The following is a 16,366-nucleotide window of genomic DNA, read 5'->3' as shown; positions in this document are numbered from 1 at the left end:
GCCCACCGCGTCGTTGCTTGCGTCTGCTGGCCGTCTGTGTTTTCTTTTCCTCGGGCGGCCGGCTTCGGCTGACGAGCGGCCCCCTTTCCGGTCACGCCGTTCGATCATCATCGTCGCCCCTGTTCGGCTTCTGTTACTTCGCTTAACGTTGTTCGTCTCCTGACCGCGTGCACTTCTGTGGCAGGGAGCGTCGCGACTGGCCCGAAGTTTTATATACAAGCTAGCGTCTTGACTGGACAAGATATGAAACTTAGCATCATGTTGCGGGGCTTCACTTTGTTGGCTCTGATGTGGAAGCTAGAACGCGGTGTGACGGCTATCAGGCCCATGTGATCATGCAGCCAGCGAGTGCTTTTCATTTACTTGTCATGGAAATACGAAGTTCAAAAACTAGTTGCGTTCACATTGTGAAGCTACTGCGTTTGTGTATCATAATAAAGTCCTGAAAGCATTTACATTTGCCGTTGTAATGCATTTGTGTGTGTGAGAGAGAGAGAGAGAGGGAGAGAGAGAAGACTTAATTTACATCGACCTCGGGGCAGGGGCTCGGGAGTGTCTCCTCCTTGCCGGCTTTCCTGCGCCGTGACCACTGACCGCAGAGAAGGTCTTGGAGTAAGCCAACGGACAGTTTTGAAAACCGCGCTCCTGATTTCTCTCTTTCTCTCAATTATGCTTCTGGCACTCACTCGGTTTTTTCTGGCGCTTCGGTCGCTACAGTGTTCAAGAAGTTCATCAATCGTTGCATCTCGTTTAGTTAGGACAATATTAAAATACTGTTTTTTATGCCGCACAATAAATCTGTACTTAAATAAAAAATCAATTTTATTCATTTTAGCGTGTTTACTCTCTAAAGGTTGAAGATGATTGGCGCTGGATACTACATTACTTCTGGCAAGTAGTGAAGGTGACATTTCTATTTATTTGATCTGTCTAGGTGCTCGTACAGTAATGGCCGGTAGCATGGTTTCTGGCGGCGGTTATTAGATAGCTAGTAAGTGCACGGTTCATTAACAGCTTGCAATAAAGTTATCTTGCCTGACAGCTGTTTGTAGTCTCTCTTTTCTGGTAGGACTACAGTCTGCTTAAAGTAATCATGCTTGCAATCCGGAATACTGCGCTAAGGATGCCAAATCTAGTTTGGCTTCAAGCGGTGAGTTGCATGCTCTTTATTGTCGTGTGTTTCAAGATCGCAAGCTTTATCCATAAATCTCTTGTGCCGTTGTTATGAGTACGTTGTTACAGAATGTAGTGCTGGGCACCGGAAGCTTAGACTAGTGCAGACTGTTTGTTGTTGACACGCATTTCAATTGCCTTCTTTGCAGGTTGCTTGATAGATCCGAGGTGTTGATTTCAAGTTGCCGCCTTTTTCCTGTTCATAGCTGGTGGTCGCAGTGTTTACGAGGACCATGCAGAGCTTAATCTGTTCTCCTTAATCTTCTAGGTCAAGTGTAGCACAACAGCAGCGTCGAAGGAGCCTGTCAGGAAAGGGCAGATTGCTAAAAGGTACCCAACGTTTGTAAAACTTGAAGCCGATAAAACTTATACATGGTGCGCTTGCGGCATGAGCAAGAAGCAGGTAAGACGTGCCTATCTATTTTCTGTGTACCCATTACTGGAGACAGTGCTAATTTAAACATCTGAAAGCAGCCTATCATATCTCAAAACATTTAAAAACTGATATATTTACAGCGGCTTTTGACCCCCCCCCCCCCCCCTTCTTTTCAAATTGAATATATGGCCTGTCACATATTGGATGCCTATATGTAGCTTCCGGCGTTAAAACACTGCTCATTTCTGCACAAAAGTGTAGTAATAGAATTTTGAATCTTTGCAGGTAAAATGTGTTTTCTATAAGAAAGAGAGAGGCCACACGAACTGGAAGAAGTGCAAAACACAGCTAGCATACTAACATACTAGGCTGGGTGCAATATAGGGTGAGCCCACTAGGCAAGCCTAGCATGCTCACCAACTCGCCCACACTCATCTGTCAGGCAGAGCTTTGTGTACAGAAAAGCTACAAGCGCCTCTGTTTCTGTGGGCTCTTCACTTTTGCTCACAATGTGTTTTTAGATGAAGTAAATTTTTGCACTTCTAATTATGCTTATGTGCTGCCATTTGTTTTATGCAATCCTTTGTAAGATGTTTTAACTTTTGGTGTGAACACTTCAGATTAAAGAGGCTTTTATCAATTGCCTTATCTTTTTAGCCATTCTGTGATGGCAGCCACAAGAGCAAAGAGCCTGTCATTGGGCCAGTGAAGTTCACTGTTAACGAAACCAAGAAATACTTGATCTGCAGATGCAAACAAACCAACAACAGGCCCTTTTGTGACCTGACTCATGTCAAGACTTGTAAGTCCTGCACATTTTTGTTACCAAGTATCAGTTTCCTGTAAAAGCTAGAAAACCATGAAGTTTGAAGTGTGCAAAAGAGATGGCAATGAAGACGAAAAAGACACGACAAGGACAAATGTGGACATCCAGCTTCATTTCTGGACAGCTTGTTTTACAAAGTTGTTTTATAGCGAGCAATTGTCTCATAAATGTGGCAGTGTAATTAATGAACCATCTGAATTCTTCCCTTAACCTCATAAAGAACTAAAATGCAAAGAAAAACGGCTGTTGTGCCTGCATTAATTGATTCCCTTAGTATGGACAATTTTTATGGTGCCCAACTTTTTCAATATATTTATACCTCCTTAATTTGGAAACTCGCTGTCTGGACAATAGACAAAGGGGAAAACTACAGGACACTAAAAGTACCCATTAAAAAGTGCAGACAAGCAAGTGATGGCCCTTCTATTTTGTGGTTTCATGATTTACAATGCGAAGTTGACCTGTCGATGTGGCTTAAAATTTTATGTTTGCATGAATTCATGTGAAGGAAACTCTGTCTGCAGCTTGTGCAATGTAGAAAGCTACATTCCGCAGCTTTCAGCGGTCTGAATTGGAGCTGTTCACGGGCTCGGGCTGACCTGAAAGCTCATGCCACAGCTGCCCTGTGGGCTGAGCTTGGGCTGCTCGGAAGCTCTCTCCTTAGGGCTATGGCTTGGGTGGGGTCCCTAATCCCTAGTACTCTCGACTTTTACGAAATCATGACTGTAGCCACGATGTGCTAGGTGACTCTCCTCTCCACACCTCAGCATCCTAGTCGCGTTCTGTCCTGGTGTCTAACCCCTTCACGCACCCTCACTGTGAGTGAGTCTTTGCGGGCTGTCATGTGGTCGAACAGAAGGACCACCTATGGGCTGTTGAGATTCAACTTTCTCGTCTGCTGCATCAGTAACAGTTTAGTTCACAGTACTCCGAGTAGTTGTGATGTGATTGGCTGTACTGTACGGCATAAGAAAGAAAACTGTATCAGTTCCTGCAAGTTTCTTGCAGTTTCGATACAGATGAAAATGATGGGCAGAAGCCATGGAGCATCGCACTCCTGCATTGGAACTAGATCAGATGGTTTCTGGCTCTTAACTCTCATGGTTGCTTTCTTTTTGGTTACGAGACTTTAAGGGCAAGGAGATACGCCTGCTGCTCAATCACATTTTGTTGTGGTCTCAATACAAGAAGTTTAGGCTCCATATTCAGTGTGTGTGTGTGAGGCACGGAATTTGCTGTTAGATCACATTCACCTGCACTACAGTCCGAACATCACTTCATGCAGAAAAGGACACCAAAGCTGCTGCTAGTCACCTTCAATGATCACACCGAGCTGCTAAGTGCAATATCGCCAAAGCAGCACTGGACTAAGAGCTGAGAAGTAGAACGTGACACGTAATTTTTATTCTTTTTTTTAGCTTTCACGAGCTTACATTTAACTCTGAACATTGATCCTAGAAGGCAGTTTAACATTGCTAGTATCTTGACACACTCACACTGCTATTTCCCAGATTATCTGAAATTTCTCAAGGAAGGTCATTCAGGACTTTATTAATGCACAAAGTGTACCACGCTGAAAGCCACTCCGATCGGTCAGAATTATTATGGTATACAGGCTGATGCCCCGAGGTGGCATCGGTGACAAAGGATTTAAAGTGAGCAGAACCTTTACTAGCAGAATAAGACGCGCACTTAAAATTTCAAAGAGTGGCTTCATGCTCACAATGCTGAGCTGGGTATTCAATTTTTGCTAGAAGCCTAAGTAAAACGGTAATAAATGTACTTGCGCATTTTTTTTAAAGTCAAGAGAGCAAAATGAGAGCATTTGTTCGGACAAACGTGCATACATTACATTTACGTACTGAGCGAGAGCTCGACTGCTGCCAACCAGAATAAAGCAGGTTAACTGTTTTGTTACCGCACCTATTCAAATAGATCACTGGTGATTGATGCTTTAAATCGCCGATTTTGACATGTTGGAATCGTGGATGGATGGAATACAGGAGCGTCCCCTTTGAAACGGGGTGATAGCTCTTTTTTTTCCCTATATCTTAATTATTGTTTTAGATTGGTTAACTATACCATCATCCCATTTATTGAATTTTTGTTTCTGCATTGCTAACATTATATTACTTTTCTGATTTTAAGCCACCGATCTTCCAATAGTTTTTGCTAGTTTCCACCGCAGGTTCATTCATCCGGCCATTGGTATCTTTAAAGCTCAGGGCCTCGGAAAGAGTGATTGCACCTGCATCGACTTCCATATGAATACTATCACTTTAGAGTATAAGGTAGTTAAATGTTTTTATAGATTTTCCACATACTACACATGTGTCATCTTCATGGTTAAATTTCTTTTTGTAGTTGCGTGTTTTAGGGCACTCTGATCTAGCTTCAAAAAGTAGGGCACTGTCTCTTGAGTTATCAAAGAAAGCTTCCTTCCTGATCTGCCTTTTCCACTTTCGGTGCAGTTCTATACTCTGTTTCTCTGCCATAGAGTTTATACAATTTTTACCTTCTGTATTTTTCACCTGTTGTGCGGCTTGCTTCTCCTGTAGTCGTTCTGTGGTTTCCTTGATGTTGGTTTGCGAAATCTTCTTAGAGCATCAAAAATTGTAATAATAAGCGTTGGTAACTGCTTAATTTATATCTTGTGGTCTATGGCAAGGAACGTCTGGGCTGCTCTAATTGCTAACAGAACTATGCAGAGAGTCCTTCAGCTAGCAGCCCTTCATGTGCAGGAGCCTCAGAGGAAATAATGGTCACCAGCTTCCCCTTTCGAGGGACCCTGATGTTAAACCAGCATGCAACTTCTGTTCCCTTTTTTATACATAGTATGACACTGCGAGGGCAGTACACCAAAAGAGATTGCCGAAATTGTGACATTTAATAAAACTTTCTCTAGAAAAGCTCGTTTTGGCTAGTAGCGTTGAAATGCAGAGGAAATGAGGAACTGTCTTATTTATTGGTAGGGCTAGAGCACTGCACGGGCTAGGGCCGGTCCGAAAGCCCAGGACCAGCCCATGTTTTGCCGGGCCCCAGCTGGGCTTGGGCTTGGATGTTGCGGGCATGGGCTGAGATGGTCTTGATGTGATGGACTCAGGGAGGGCCGAGGGTAGCTGTGTACGGGTTCTTTCGGAAATGAAGGAATCCTGGCGCTTAGTTTATGAGTTAGTTATTTTATTAGTTTACGAATTAACAACTATACTAGTACTTTTTTTACCCCGAATGAGAGAAAGCTCATTTGTAGACAAAGTTTAATCAGCGCCCCTCAATGATTTGTCCAAGTAACTTTGAAGCGCGCGCCTGGCAGCGTTCAATGACACAAATGAAAAAAAATTAAAAAAAAAAAAGCCCAAAACCTAGCAGGGTGCTGTACTACAGTGTAGGTCTTATGGAGCCCTGTAACACGTGACTCACTGCTCATTCGCACGCACCTACTAAAGTACACCGCTAAGTTGAGTTTGTTTAGCTGTCAATGAGCATACACGGCTGGATCTAGCAGAAGCTGTGTATCTTCTCGGTTTTAACCGCTTCATGTAGTGGTCAGGAGGTCTTCTTGTCTCCTGGCGGTGGGGCAGTCTTTATTGCAGTCTATAATGCTGCATAATTTCCCCACATTTTAGAAGAACATTTTGTCAGTTTTTTTTCTCATCTTGATTTATTTGTATGTACTGTTCGGTCTAAATTTTCGTCTGCAGCAAAGGTGAATCAAAGCAACCAGCTTTCTTGCAGTGATGCCGGTAGAGTCATCGGAAAAATTAATGCCTTACGGCTGTAACCTGCACAGTAAGATGTTCTTTCTGCGGTAGGCATGTGGTGGTGCTACGAGTACTGCATCTATCCAATGAGGCTGTTATGGCAATGGGCATCTCGGCCACCTACAAAGAACACAAAGAAGCAATCCCGGTCTGCCAAGAACGCAGACTAGAACAAAGTCGGGCTGGTAGACACCTACTGAACATCATGGGACGACCAATCGACGAGAAAACTAACCCCCTAAGAGAAACACTCACTCCCGAAAGCAGAGCTGAATACCAGGTTCTTCCAATTCCCAAAAGCATGGACCCCCTACACAACAGCGAAAGACGAAAAGCGAGAAGTCGCCACATACAAAATAACGTCGTCAGAAACAATAGTGACATGTAGACGCCAGTCTATATCTGGGGAGAAAAGCGGCAGGAGCCACCACAGTTGACCACACCGAAAGAGAGGTGATCAGCTCATTGATCAAGACCAATAACTACATAGAAGATGCAGAGGAAGTTGCAATCGCCCTCGCAGTTAAACACGCCAGCAGCCAAGGTAGAAAACACATAATACTGAGCGATTCCCAAAAGGCCTGTCGTGCCTTCCTCCTGGGGCGCGTATGCAAACAGGCACACCGAATAATGGAGCAGGAAAAAAAGACGGGCAACATGAAGCACACAATCATGTGGATACCGGCACACGAGGGAATCGACGGCAACGAGGCTGCCGGCAGGATAGCCCGAGGGCGTACTTTCCGAGCACCTGCGTTAGCTGCCCCAGAGCCTTCAACCCTTCTCACATACGGGGAACTAATACAATACTTCAAATTAGAAAGAAAATGATATGCAGAACTGCACAAGGACCTTAGCAGACAGTAGGCAGTAACCTGGAGGAACATACAGGCTAGGACATTCCCAAACCTAGCAAAGTACCACAAAATCTGGCCCGAAAAATTAAAAAATAACATGCACTGCATGCGGTGAAGTCGCTGACATCCTTCACATGATATGGAACTGCAAAGAGCAATTAGAGAAATATAAAGCTCGAGCGCTCAGCCAAGCGGAGTGGGAGGCAGAGCTGGCCCACACGGGTCTCTCTGAGCAGTGCAGCCTGCTCACCAGGGCCCGGGAGGCAGCCCAGGCCGATGGTATCCTGTACTGAGGAAACCACCCACGCTATTCCGTTAAACAATTAAAGTTTACTCTCTCTCTCTCTCTTGCCCATTGCAAATGCAAATGATGATAATTCCTAATTAATTCTGACCAAATCATTAAAATACCCCCTCCTTCCAGCACAAGCATAGCATAAATAAAAAAAAATGAAATGCTACCTGTGTACAATATTTGAGCTTGAGCAAGCAAACAGTTAAGTTTTTTTTTTTTTTGCACGCTCCGAGTGACGCAGCAGTCAGTATCCTTCTAGGTTGGAGTTAAAGCAGAGTTGCTGGCAGCTATGGTTCTTTCACTGCTGTGAATTTTTATGTGTAAGGTAACACAGCTGAATATTGCTACCCAATAACGTTAAACAGCTCATTCTGCAGGAAGTCCGATGAAAGATCACAGGCATGATTGTGGCAGGTGGTACTTGGCAAATTAAATGGCAAAGCACCAATCCTTTGATGTTTTGTGTTATGTAACGAGACCACACGATATCAGAAAGTTGGGAGGAGTTGCCATCTCTAGTTGCTAACTTGACGTGGGAGGCTGGGATAGGAATCAACCTTCCAGGGCTCTTGGATGCGAAGTTGAGCACGCTACTCACAGGCCATGTGGGCACGTTCATTCGGATTGGTTAAAGCGGGGTTTCATACTTATTCCAGGTGCTTGCCTATGGCCAGTAGCTGGATAACATGGTATCTTAGGACAGTATGCTGACATGAAAGTTTGAGATATTAGAGGCACAAGTTAGGGAATTGGTGAAACAAGCAGACTTTGTGTATATGAAGGAGGAAACACAAGGGGAGCTGCAGATGGGGAAGCCTGTTTTGCTGTCGTGTCATACCCTTAAAGGTGGAGTTTAGGTGTCCTCCACAGTTTTTTTTATCTAGCAAGTGCGGTAGATAATCGTCACATAGGTCGATGGTATCGTGCAGTTTCATACAAGGTTTCTCTCACTACCTGCTGCTAGAAAAGTGACTGATTGCACGGTCCCTTGCGATTATTTTGTGTACTTTTAAGGAGCACATTACAGTATTACCGCCAATGTGCCCGTAAAATTAAATGGTTGTTTTACGTTTTAAAACTATAATTGGCTTTCTTTAGGTTTTTGTTCACTATTAAAGCGTAAAAAAATTTGAATGGGTATGGTGATTGGTGACCTGAAAAGTTGAATTAATCAAAGTGCATTTGCTTTCATTGCAGTTATTCCAGAGTCTATTCGTACAGCTCTGAAGATAAAATTGTAGTTGTTGAAGCCAACTTCACCTTTCGTTGTCCTCATGGGAAAGGTGGATATGACTTGCAGCTTTTGTAGACAACCTCAATAAAACTGCTGGTTTTGCTCTTTGGTATTTGTATTGCTGTGTTTAGAGTGGCACATCTTGTTAAGTCCTGCTGAAAAAGGTCTGATAATATACTCCTTGTACCGCTTGTCTCATGCCAACTACATTGTGATCGAAAACGGTATCCTCAAAACCATTGTGCACGTGTATATTGCCCTAACGGACAACTGTATGCAACAGCCCCGTTTCCAAATTTATATGAAATGACCCAACAACATGAAGCTGTATATATTTTCTGGTTGGGCAGCACAAGTTGGTTTGGTTGGTTTTATAGTGTTTAGTGTTTAATGTCCCAAGCGGCTCGGGCTATGAGAGATGCCGTAGTGGAGGGCTCTGGAAAATTCGATCACCTGGGGTTCTTTAACGTGCACTGACATCGCACAGCACACAGGCGCCTAGCTTTTCATCTCCATCGAAAACCAGCCGCCGTGGCCAGGGTTCGATCCCACATCCTTGGGAATAGTAGTTGAGCGCCTTAACCACTGCACCACCACGGCGGGTGCAACATCAAAGATGCAGAGTTACCCATAAAAGTTGCATCATGTTGAGCTCCTTATATGTACGCAGTTAGCTGAAATACCTCTTTGTAGCTGAAAGTGGTTCGTCAACATCCAAAATGCAAAGATGTTTCGTTGTGACACAGCTTGAGTACCATCCGCACTGGAAATGTCCACCCGTTGGCGAAAATTAATATCAGAAATCCCAATAACTGAATGCTCAACTGCCTAGTCCATGATTTGCTAGGTCATGCAAGCTTTCTTTCACCACTTCTCATTCTGTCATAACCACCCTCTTACTATGGCTTTCAAAAATGCAAATGATATTCTCTTGCTCGTGCACAGCTTCCACAGCATTAACAGAGTAGCCTGTGTGTGGAATTGGAGTGTGGAGGTCATAAACACATTTCGCTGAAACAAAGGCTGTTAGCTGGAAAAAAAGAAGAAAAAAAAAAATACAAGTTTTGCCACCACTAGCGACTTCCGCCCACAAACTGTGAAGGCATCGAGACTGCTACTACAGAATCCCGCCAGGCTGTGCCACGAAGCAGGGATCATAGAGTCCCTTCTGATCTTGATGAGTTTTAAACGAGTGGCTAAAAAAGTGAGAAATTGAATTTCTTCGGCAAATGATGTGTCATTCAATGCCAGGCAAGCATCATAGTTATAAGGAGTTATACATTTATGCCCCTTTAATATGGGACCTTGTTAATACAGACAAGCAGAGTTGCGTATTATCATTACTTTTTTTTTTTCTGGAATAAACTTTTGCAGTCTATCTGCACCTCATTAATACAACAGCCAATTTTCCAGGCAGGATGGTGGAAATGCAGAGACCACTGTCATCTGTATATTTTGTCCTGTTTATATGGACCGCAACGAAAAGAAAACCTGGACTGGTTAACCAGGTTTTTCCTACATTGCACCTTACAGCTATCAGCTGACCAGGTAGTTGCATACTGTCAGTTGGATGAAGTGACCAGTTGGAATAGATTTGTCATCCCGCCATGAGGTGCCATCATGCATTTCATGGATCATAAGAGTATGCCTAACCTAATTCGAAATTCACTGCTCACCATGTTCATACAGCAGTGGACTTTAATCATAGGGTGCTTTTTCTTAGCATTGTTTTCTTCACAATTTGTTATTACGGAGAACTTGCTTAATGATCAGCTTTGCCTGGAAACTAAAGTGCCCATAAAAATGAGACACGACTGTAGTGAGTCCGCTTTGTTTGCCTTAACGAGAAATGAATAGAGTTGTGCTCATTTTCTCTTTAAAACGCAGTGTAGAGAAGCTTTGAGTTACCATTAATATGGAACTGTAGGTGTAGTTGAAGAAAAAAAACTTTTCGAAAACATGAAATAACTGCGGCACTATCTTTCGTGAAATACAAGTATCGTGCACGGTGTGCAGGAAGGAACGAGCAAAGAAACTATCACGCATATATATATATATATATATATATATATTTTTTTTTTCGTTCCAATGTTTTTAGTAAGACAAATGGAAAAAAAGAAAGGAGGCATCTTCATGAGTGTAAGGTTGACAGCACTTTACAGGCAACACCAAAACAAATTTGTGGGGGGGAAAAAAATAAAAAATATTAGGGTTCTTCACATCTTATGAAATGAAAGCATTTAAGAAGATCGGTGACTGCACTGCCATCAGTACAGCATTACAAGGCGCACAGTGTTGCTAATACATATGAATCAGCAAATAGGGTTTTCATTCAATGTTCACTTGATGCGAAAAATGACTGTTTTTGCTTTCCTTCCGTCTTAAATAGTATGCCAAGGTGCACCCTGCTGTCTTTGACAAATCCAGGACGCTGACAGTAGAAGTGATAGGAGATGATTTGGCACATATGTCAAAGAGCTCAATAATCTGTAATCTATACTATGACCTTTCACATGCACCATAAAAGTGACTACTATCTGTACAGACTCACAACTAAAGCATATCTACAGGCACACATACTATGTACAAACACAAATGCAGTCTTGGTCCCTTTTAAGTCAGATTGAGTCATTAAATCCCCTGCAAGCTGTCGGTGTAAGCGAACTTACTGGCATAGCTTGTTAGGCAGTCACTTTGCCTGGTCAGCACTGGACCTTTCACACGACTTGAAAAAATGACAAATTATAGATGAGCAGTTATCCTTTTCTATGATTAGAACTTGGGGGGGGGTGGCAGGGGTTGAGGGCGAGTAAATGTGGCAGTTATTTTTGGTAGTCATCAGTAGGGGAAAAAGTGATTTAAGAATTCTGCATGGATTAACATGCTTTCAGAAAAACAAGGGGCATGTGTAGGGAAGTTGCTGATTGCCTGAACAGCAAAAGCTTGATTGCTTCCATATCGGCTGAATCTTCAAGTGAGCTCTCAAAGGAAGCATGGAATCAGGCAAGATCAAAATACAAGCATACATCAGTGTAGCTGCATGTTAATATCGAACACTTCGGCACATGAACATTGTCACTGTAATCGCAAAATTCTCTGAATTGACCAACTGACTTAGTGTGGATTATTGTCCCTTGTTTTGCACATGCTTCCTTGTCCTACAGGCATAATCAAGAAATGATGGCAAGATGCGATATTCTGTGAAATTGTCTTTTGCACTTTGTCCGGGAACATGATGAGGCTGGCACAAAAACAGTTGGTGGCTTAATGCTTCCTCTAGTGTCAGCACACAGGGTCTTGTGAACACATAACAAAAATGCACATATGACCTCGATGCCTTGCTGTCCAGTCAGACCTGTTCTTAGGCACTTGTAAAAAAAACATTGTTGCTGCACATGTGCACAGTACTGCCACTGCTGTGGCATGGCTTTTGAACACAGTCTTCATCTCTGGCAGTGCTAGCACAAGTATATGTTGCTTGTGGTCCTGGCATAGTTCACAGACACTTTCACACAGTCCCACACGTTCACTGTTTTCAAGGCACATTCGCTTCAAATTACAGTGAGCATTTTCGAGCAGTTCCAGCCTTTTTGCTGCATCTGTGTGGTTTAGATGGGATGCTGTTATAAGGCACCATATTTGATGAATAGCTGCAATGCTGATGCCAGAGGATGATCTCTTGCTTTCTTTGATCTAAGTGTCATTTTTTTCATGAACACCAATGGTCATAGGACTCCATGTATGGTGGAATGCTTTGAGCTCAAAGTGCTATGTGAGCTACGATAAAGGTTTTTGTACAAAAAGTAGCCATACATGTAAAATTTGATATGAGGCACTTCTAAAGGTAGCCAAATTGAGCTCGATTGTCTCACTCGATGACAGCTGCAATGCTGGCATTCCTTCCGCCCGCGTTATGCCAAACGAATAGTCTCACTTGAAGACATATATAGTCTTAGCATGGGCTTCAACACCCATCCATTCTCCACCCTGTTGCTTCTAAACAGTATGACTGATGTGGCACCTTTTCTTTTGATAGGTCTGTGAGCTGAGTAGGCGCAATGCTAGAAAATCTCTTTCGCAGCCTATTTATGTGCTGGGCCTTGGCCTACCCAGACTGGGCATGAAAGTCAAAAACTGTCCTCTCCTTCATCCTACTAAGGGTCTTTTTGTGCTGTTAAACTTGCACCGTTGGAGGAGACGTTGGTCAGTGACTTGTGTCCTGTCCACCCTTGGGGCATCAGAAGTTGTGGTCTGAATGTATCTGTGCCCTGAAGCCATTGCGCTTGATGGTGGCTTCCTTTGGGAACTTTCCAGGTGATGTTGTCAGAGTGGAGAAGTTATTCTTGTACTGGGAGTGCGGCACATAAGTGTTGCCCTCCGCCTGCACTAGAGGTGTGCCCAGGTGTTTCGGTGCCAGAGGGTCGCGGCTCTGGTGACGTTTCATGTAGCGGTACATGCCCAGAGCTCCCACGAGTACACCTAGGACCAAGCACGTGATGCAAGCACCCACAAGATGTTCAGTTCGAATGCCACTGCAGCCACTGTCCCGCTGTTCCTCCAGACTGGGCGCAGCTGCAACTGCAACAACAGTAGTTCATTTTAGTAATTTCTCTTTGACTAAGAAGTAGGAGGAAGAATTCAAAACCCCCAAGCAGACGCGCAACATTTGAGAGAGAGATGTGATATCACACAATGGACAAAGTCCCTTCAGGCACAACATTAAGGTCAGTTTAAAAAAAAAAAAAAAAAAAAAAAAAGTGACCAAATTTACGTCCTTATGCTTTCTCGCTCTCCCCCAAATACAGGTTTCAAATCAGCACGAGAAATATTTGCCCATTTCCTTATTTCTTCTTCACATGTATCTTTTGTCAGTACCAGTCACCATCTTCATTTCTTTATCTTTCTCAGTTATTTTAAAGTTCACTGGCGGTGGGAGGGATATGCTTAGGAATTTGCTGAAGTGATTTACATGCACCAGTTGAGGATGTGGTTGTACTCCGTTACACAAAGAAAGTGGTATGTAACCGAAGCTCGTCTCCAGAGACAGGCGGTCAACTTGAAACCACTGTTTTCCAAACTAGGTGCCAAAAGCACCTTCAGTATTAACATCATAGTGCACTGGTATGTAACCGTAGCGTGCTCTGCTATTTGACATGTGTATTCAAATGCTCTGTATACACCTTTTCAAAAAGTGGTCGTGGGCGTTGCCATATCGAATACTGGGCTGTGCTGCTAGCAAAGGAAAGGTTGAGGATTATCTCTCCCTAACCTGCCCCACAGCCCAGTCAAACCGGTTTCGCCGAGGCTCGTGAAAAGGTCTAAAAGTACTGACGTAGCTGTTAGGATGGTGAGTGAGCTACCACATGGCAAGTATGACTGCAAATGTGAACTTCTTGCATTTGATGAGCTCTTAGGTTGAGACGTTTTGGAGGCCTAGCTTGTTGTGAAGTGTACAATGCAATCTGAGACATGCAGTGAAAGGATGAAGAAACGAGATGCAAAGGAAAACAATATACAATAAGCACTGCATATCTCAAGTCCTCCAAATGCTGCAAGCTGTAAAAACACAGTTAATATTTATTTAAATATTTCTCATGGAGAAGGGCAAGCGTGCTGACCTTTTGTTTTTTTCATGCTTTTGTTTTCGGCTCAAAAATGCCTGATGAAGTTCTGCGTGGTGCCTGTGCATAAACAGTGCCTCTGTCCTGGAGGATATTATTTTCTTTTAACACACTTGCTTATCTCGAAACTTACTTCTGTGGCACACTGCATAAAAAAAAAAAAAAAAAAAGGTTAAACCTATGTTGTCTAGTGAAACTGCATAGAATGAAAAATGTGGCTATGTACTGTCAGGTTGTGCTTGCTGACATTGAACTGTGCAGCCACCACTCGCTAACTCTTCTCATCCATTCTATACATTCACCAAGGGTACTTAGGAATAGTATGGCAAATGGAAAACTCTTGTTGGAAACTGCTGCTACATTTTTCCGACGACCCTTTTAAGACTCACCTGTTTCCTGACCGGCAATGCACATGCGGCTCTCGCGAGTCGATCCCCGGCACTGAATAGGGCTGGGGTCAAGAATCATGCATGTCCGGCGGCGGTGCTGCTCATTGTTGTGATCACACAGGGACCACACAGACCACTCGGTCCACTCTTCTTCCTCCGGTTCTGCAGTAAACGAGCAGTGAGTTGTTTGGTTAGTATTAATGTTGAATCTCTTTGTAGTGCTCCACTTATAAACCAGCATAACAAGAAGTTGTATCTGCTGAAAATGAAATGATGCGACAGCATTGATGGCTCCCATCTACAGCTCCCCTTGCGGCTCCTTGTTCGCGCACACGCACTCTGCTGCTTGCTTAATAATTAGTCTCTTAATATGCGTTTTTGTTATCTCACACATGCTCATTAGGGCAGTCATAAGCTACCATATTGTGTGAAGAACTACGACATAGATACAAAGGCCTGCCTTATCCAAGCCATATGAACATGCCTGCCTGATCTAGGGGTAGAGCAGTGCAACAAGGGATTCGAGGGTCCCAGACGGTTTGGTTCTCATCTCATCATCCTGTCTCAAAGGAGCTACTTATTGGCAGCTTGCGCCATGTCATATTGCCTTGTGACATCAAAGCCCGCCAACCATTCACTGTTTGGCCATGTCACCTGCCAACTACACCTGCCAAAGGTATGCTCCTAATTTTTCACCTACTCGTGACGCCAATGCTGGATTTTCTAGAGAATGGGGCCTTTAACACTATTGTGTGAAGATATCAATGCAGCTTAACATACAGCTGTCTGTTGTATCAAGCTCATTAATGGTGTTTAAAGTACATGTGGTACTGTTGCACACACCAGCCGTGACTCACAGTTGCATTCCTACCGAGGTAAGGGAGCAAAAGTGAAGTGTATGTCAGGGCTTCTGCCTGTGTTAACATGTATGTGCCTATGGCTGACAGTTTCAGTGATTGAAAGCTTTAGAAACTGCTTTGGAGAATTATTGTTATTATTTTTTGCGAGCAAGAGTGCATGCTTGCTGTTCAAGGTTCAAAAGCCAAGTATCTCTAAATTGATGCTAAATTGATGCTAAAGGACGTAATATAATTTTGTGATTCTGCAGTTGAAGCGAGGAATTTGCCTTGACAGCTCCCAGTATCTCGTCTTCTTAAGCTGGGTCATGCGATAAACGTTTTCTCTCTTTATTACACACTTATGAGCTCATCACAGAGGTCTGGAAGCTGATGAACTGTTCTCTGCGGAGCCGCAGAAAGTTCTTTCGGGGTATAATCAATAAAGGAGACATGCATCTGTATTCAAGCAGCTGAAAAAGCTGATATACATAAATTGATGACATTGCTACTACTGTAGCTGTGTTTACATGGACCCGACAGGAGTGGGTTGAGTTATCGGGTCGAAAATCGATCGCAGGGTTCATGTAAATGCTGTCAGGTTATATTGGGTCAAGAAGTTGAGGGGTTGAGTCAAGCCAACTCCGGCACAGGGGATGGGTTGACTTGATTCAACCCCGCTACAGGAAGCATGTAAACGTGGTCGAGTTGAGTCGGGGCACGGTGGTAGAGGACAACAGTATGGCCGCATTCACACTGGCGACTCAAGGACGTCGCGCTACTGATTTGCCACAGAGGGGGAGATCCGAACAATTGCTGTCCTCCGTGACGAATCGAGTCGCATGACCTCCGCGAGTCATTAGTGTACGAAAACGCTAAAAATGTGCTGGAAAAAAAAAAACGAAATGCAGTCTACTTGTTCTTTGCCTCAATGTGAGGTACCACCATAACCGCTGCTCGTCTAAGCGCTCGTCGGGTCGGGTTCATGCAAACCCAGC

General features: G+C 43.6%; 3 protein-coding genes across 5 annotated transcripts in view; 2 read left to right on the top strand and 1 right to left on the bottom strand.

Annotated features, from left to right (window-relative positions):
- The first annotated feature begins 928 nt into the window (after positions 1 to 928).
- On the top strand, positions 929 to 8,634 carry LOC146185401 (uncharacterized). Its single transcript, XM_084606344.1, has 4 exons — positions 929 to 1,150; positions 1,442 to 1,576; positions 2,207 to 2,351; positions 8,486 to 8,634. Exons 1-4 carry the CDS (start codon positions 1,094 to 1,096, stop codon positions 8,527 to 8,529), a joined length of 381 nt encoding a protein of 126 aa, XP_084462470.1. The 5' UTR covers positions 929 to 1,093; the 3' UTR covers positions 8,530 to 8,634.
- Positions 8,635 to 10,576: 1,942 nt separating this feature from the next.
- Positions 10,577 to 16,366, bottom strand: part of LOC146185400 (semaphorin-5A-like) — a 143,419-nt gene continuing 137,629 nt past the window's right edge. For all 3 annotated transcript variants that reach the window (XM_084606340.1, XM_084606338.1, XM_084606339.1), the window contains 2 exons: positions 14,533 to 14,694; positions 10,577 to 13,100 (listed from right to left, as the gene is read on the bottom strand). In XM_084606340.1, the coding sequence (XP_084462466.1) occupies positions 12,760 to 13,100; positions 14,533 to 14,694 (503 nt within the window). In that variant the 3' untranslated portion in view covers positions 10,577 to 12,759. The remainder of the gene's footprint in view (positions 13,101 to 14,532; positions 14,695 to 16,366) is intronic.
- Grp170 (hypoxia up-regulated Grp170 co-chaperone protein) overlaps positions 15,612 to 16,366 on the top strand; it is a 534,702-nt gene continuing 533,947 nt past the window's right edge. The window contains exon 1 of the mRNA XM_084606342.1: positions 15,612 to 15,626. The gene's annotated coding sequence lies outside the window, so the exon portion shown is untranslated. The remainder of the gene's footprint in view (positions 15,627 to 16,366) is intronic.

Source organism: Amblyomma maculatum, chromosome 6 (genome assembly GCF_055883805.1).
Source record: "Amblyomma maculatum isolate TAMU_Amacu chromosome 6, ASM5588380v1, whole genome shotgun sequence".
Classification (NCBI taxonomy): Eukaryota; Metazoa; Arthropoda; class Arachnida; order Ixodida; family Ixodidae; genus Amblyomma; species Amblyomma maculatum.
The sequence above is the reverse complement of the archived record's forward strand: the minus strand, read 5'-3'. Positions and strand labels throughout refer to the sequence as shown.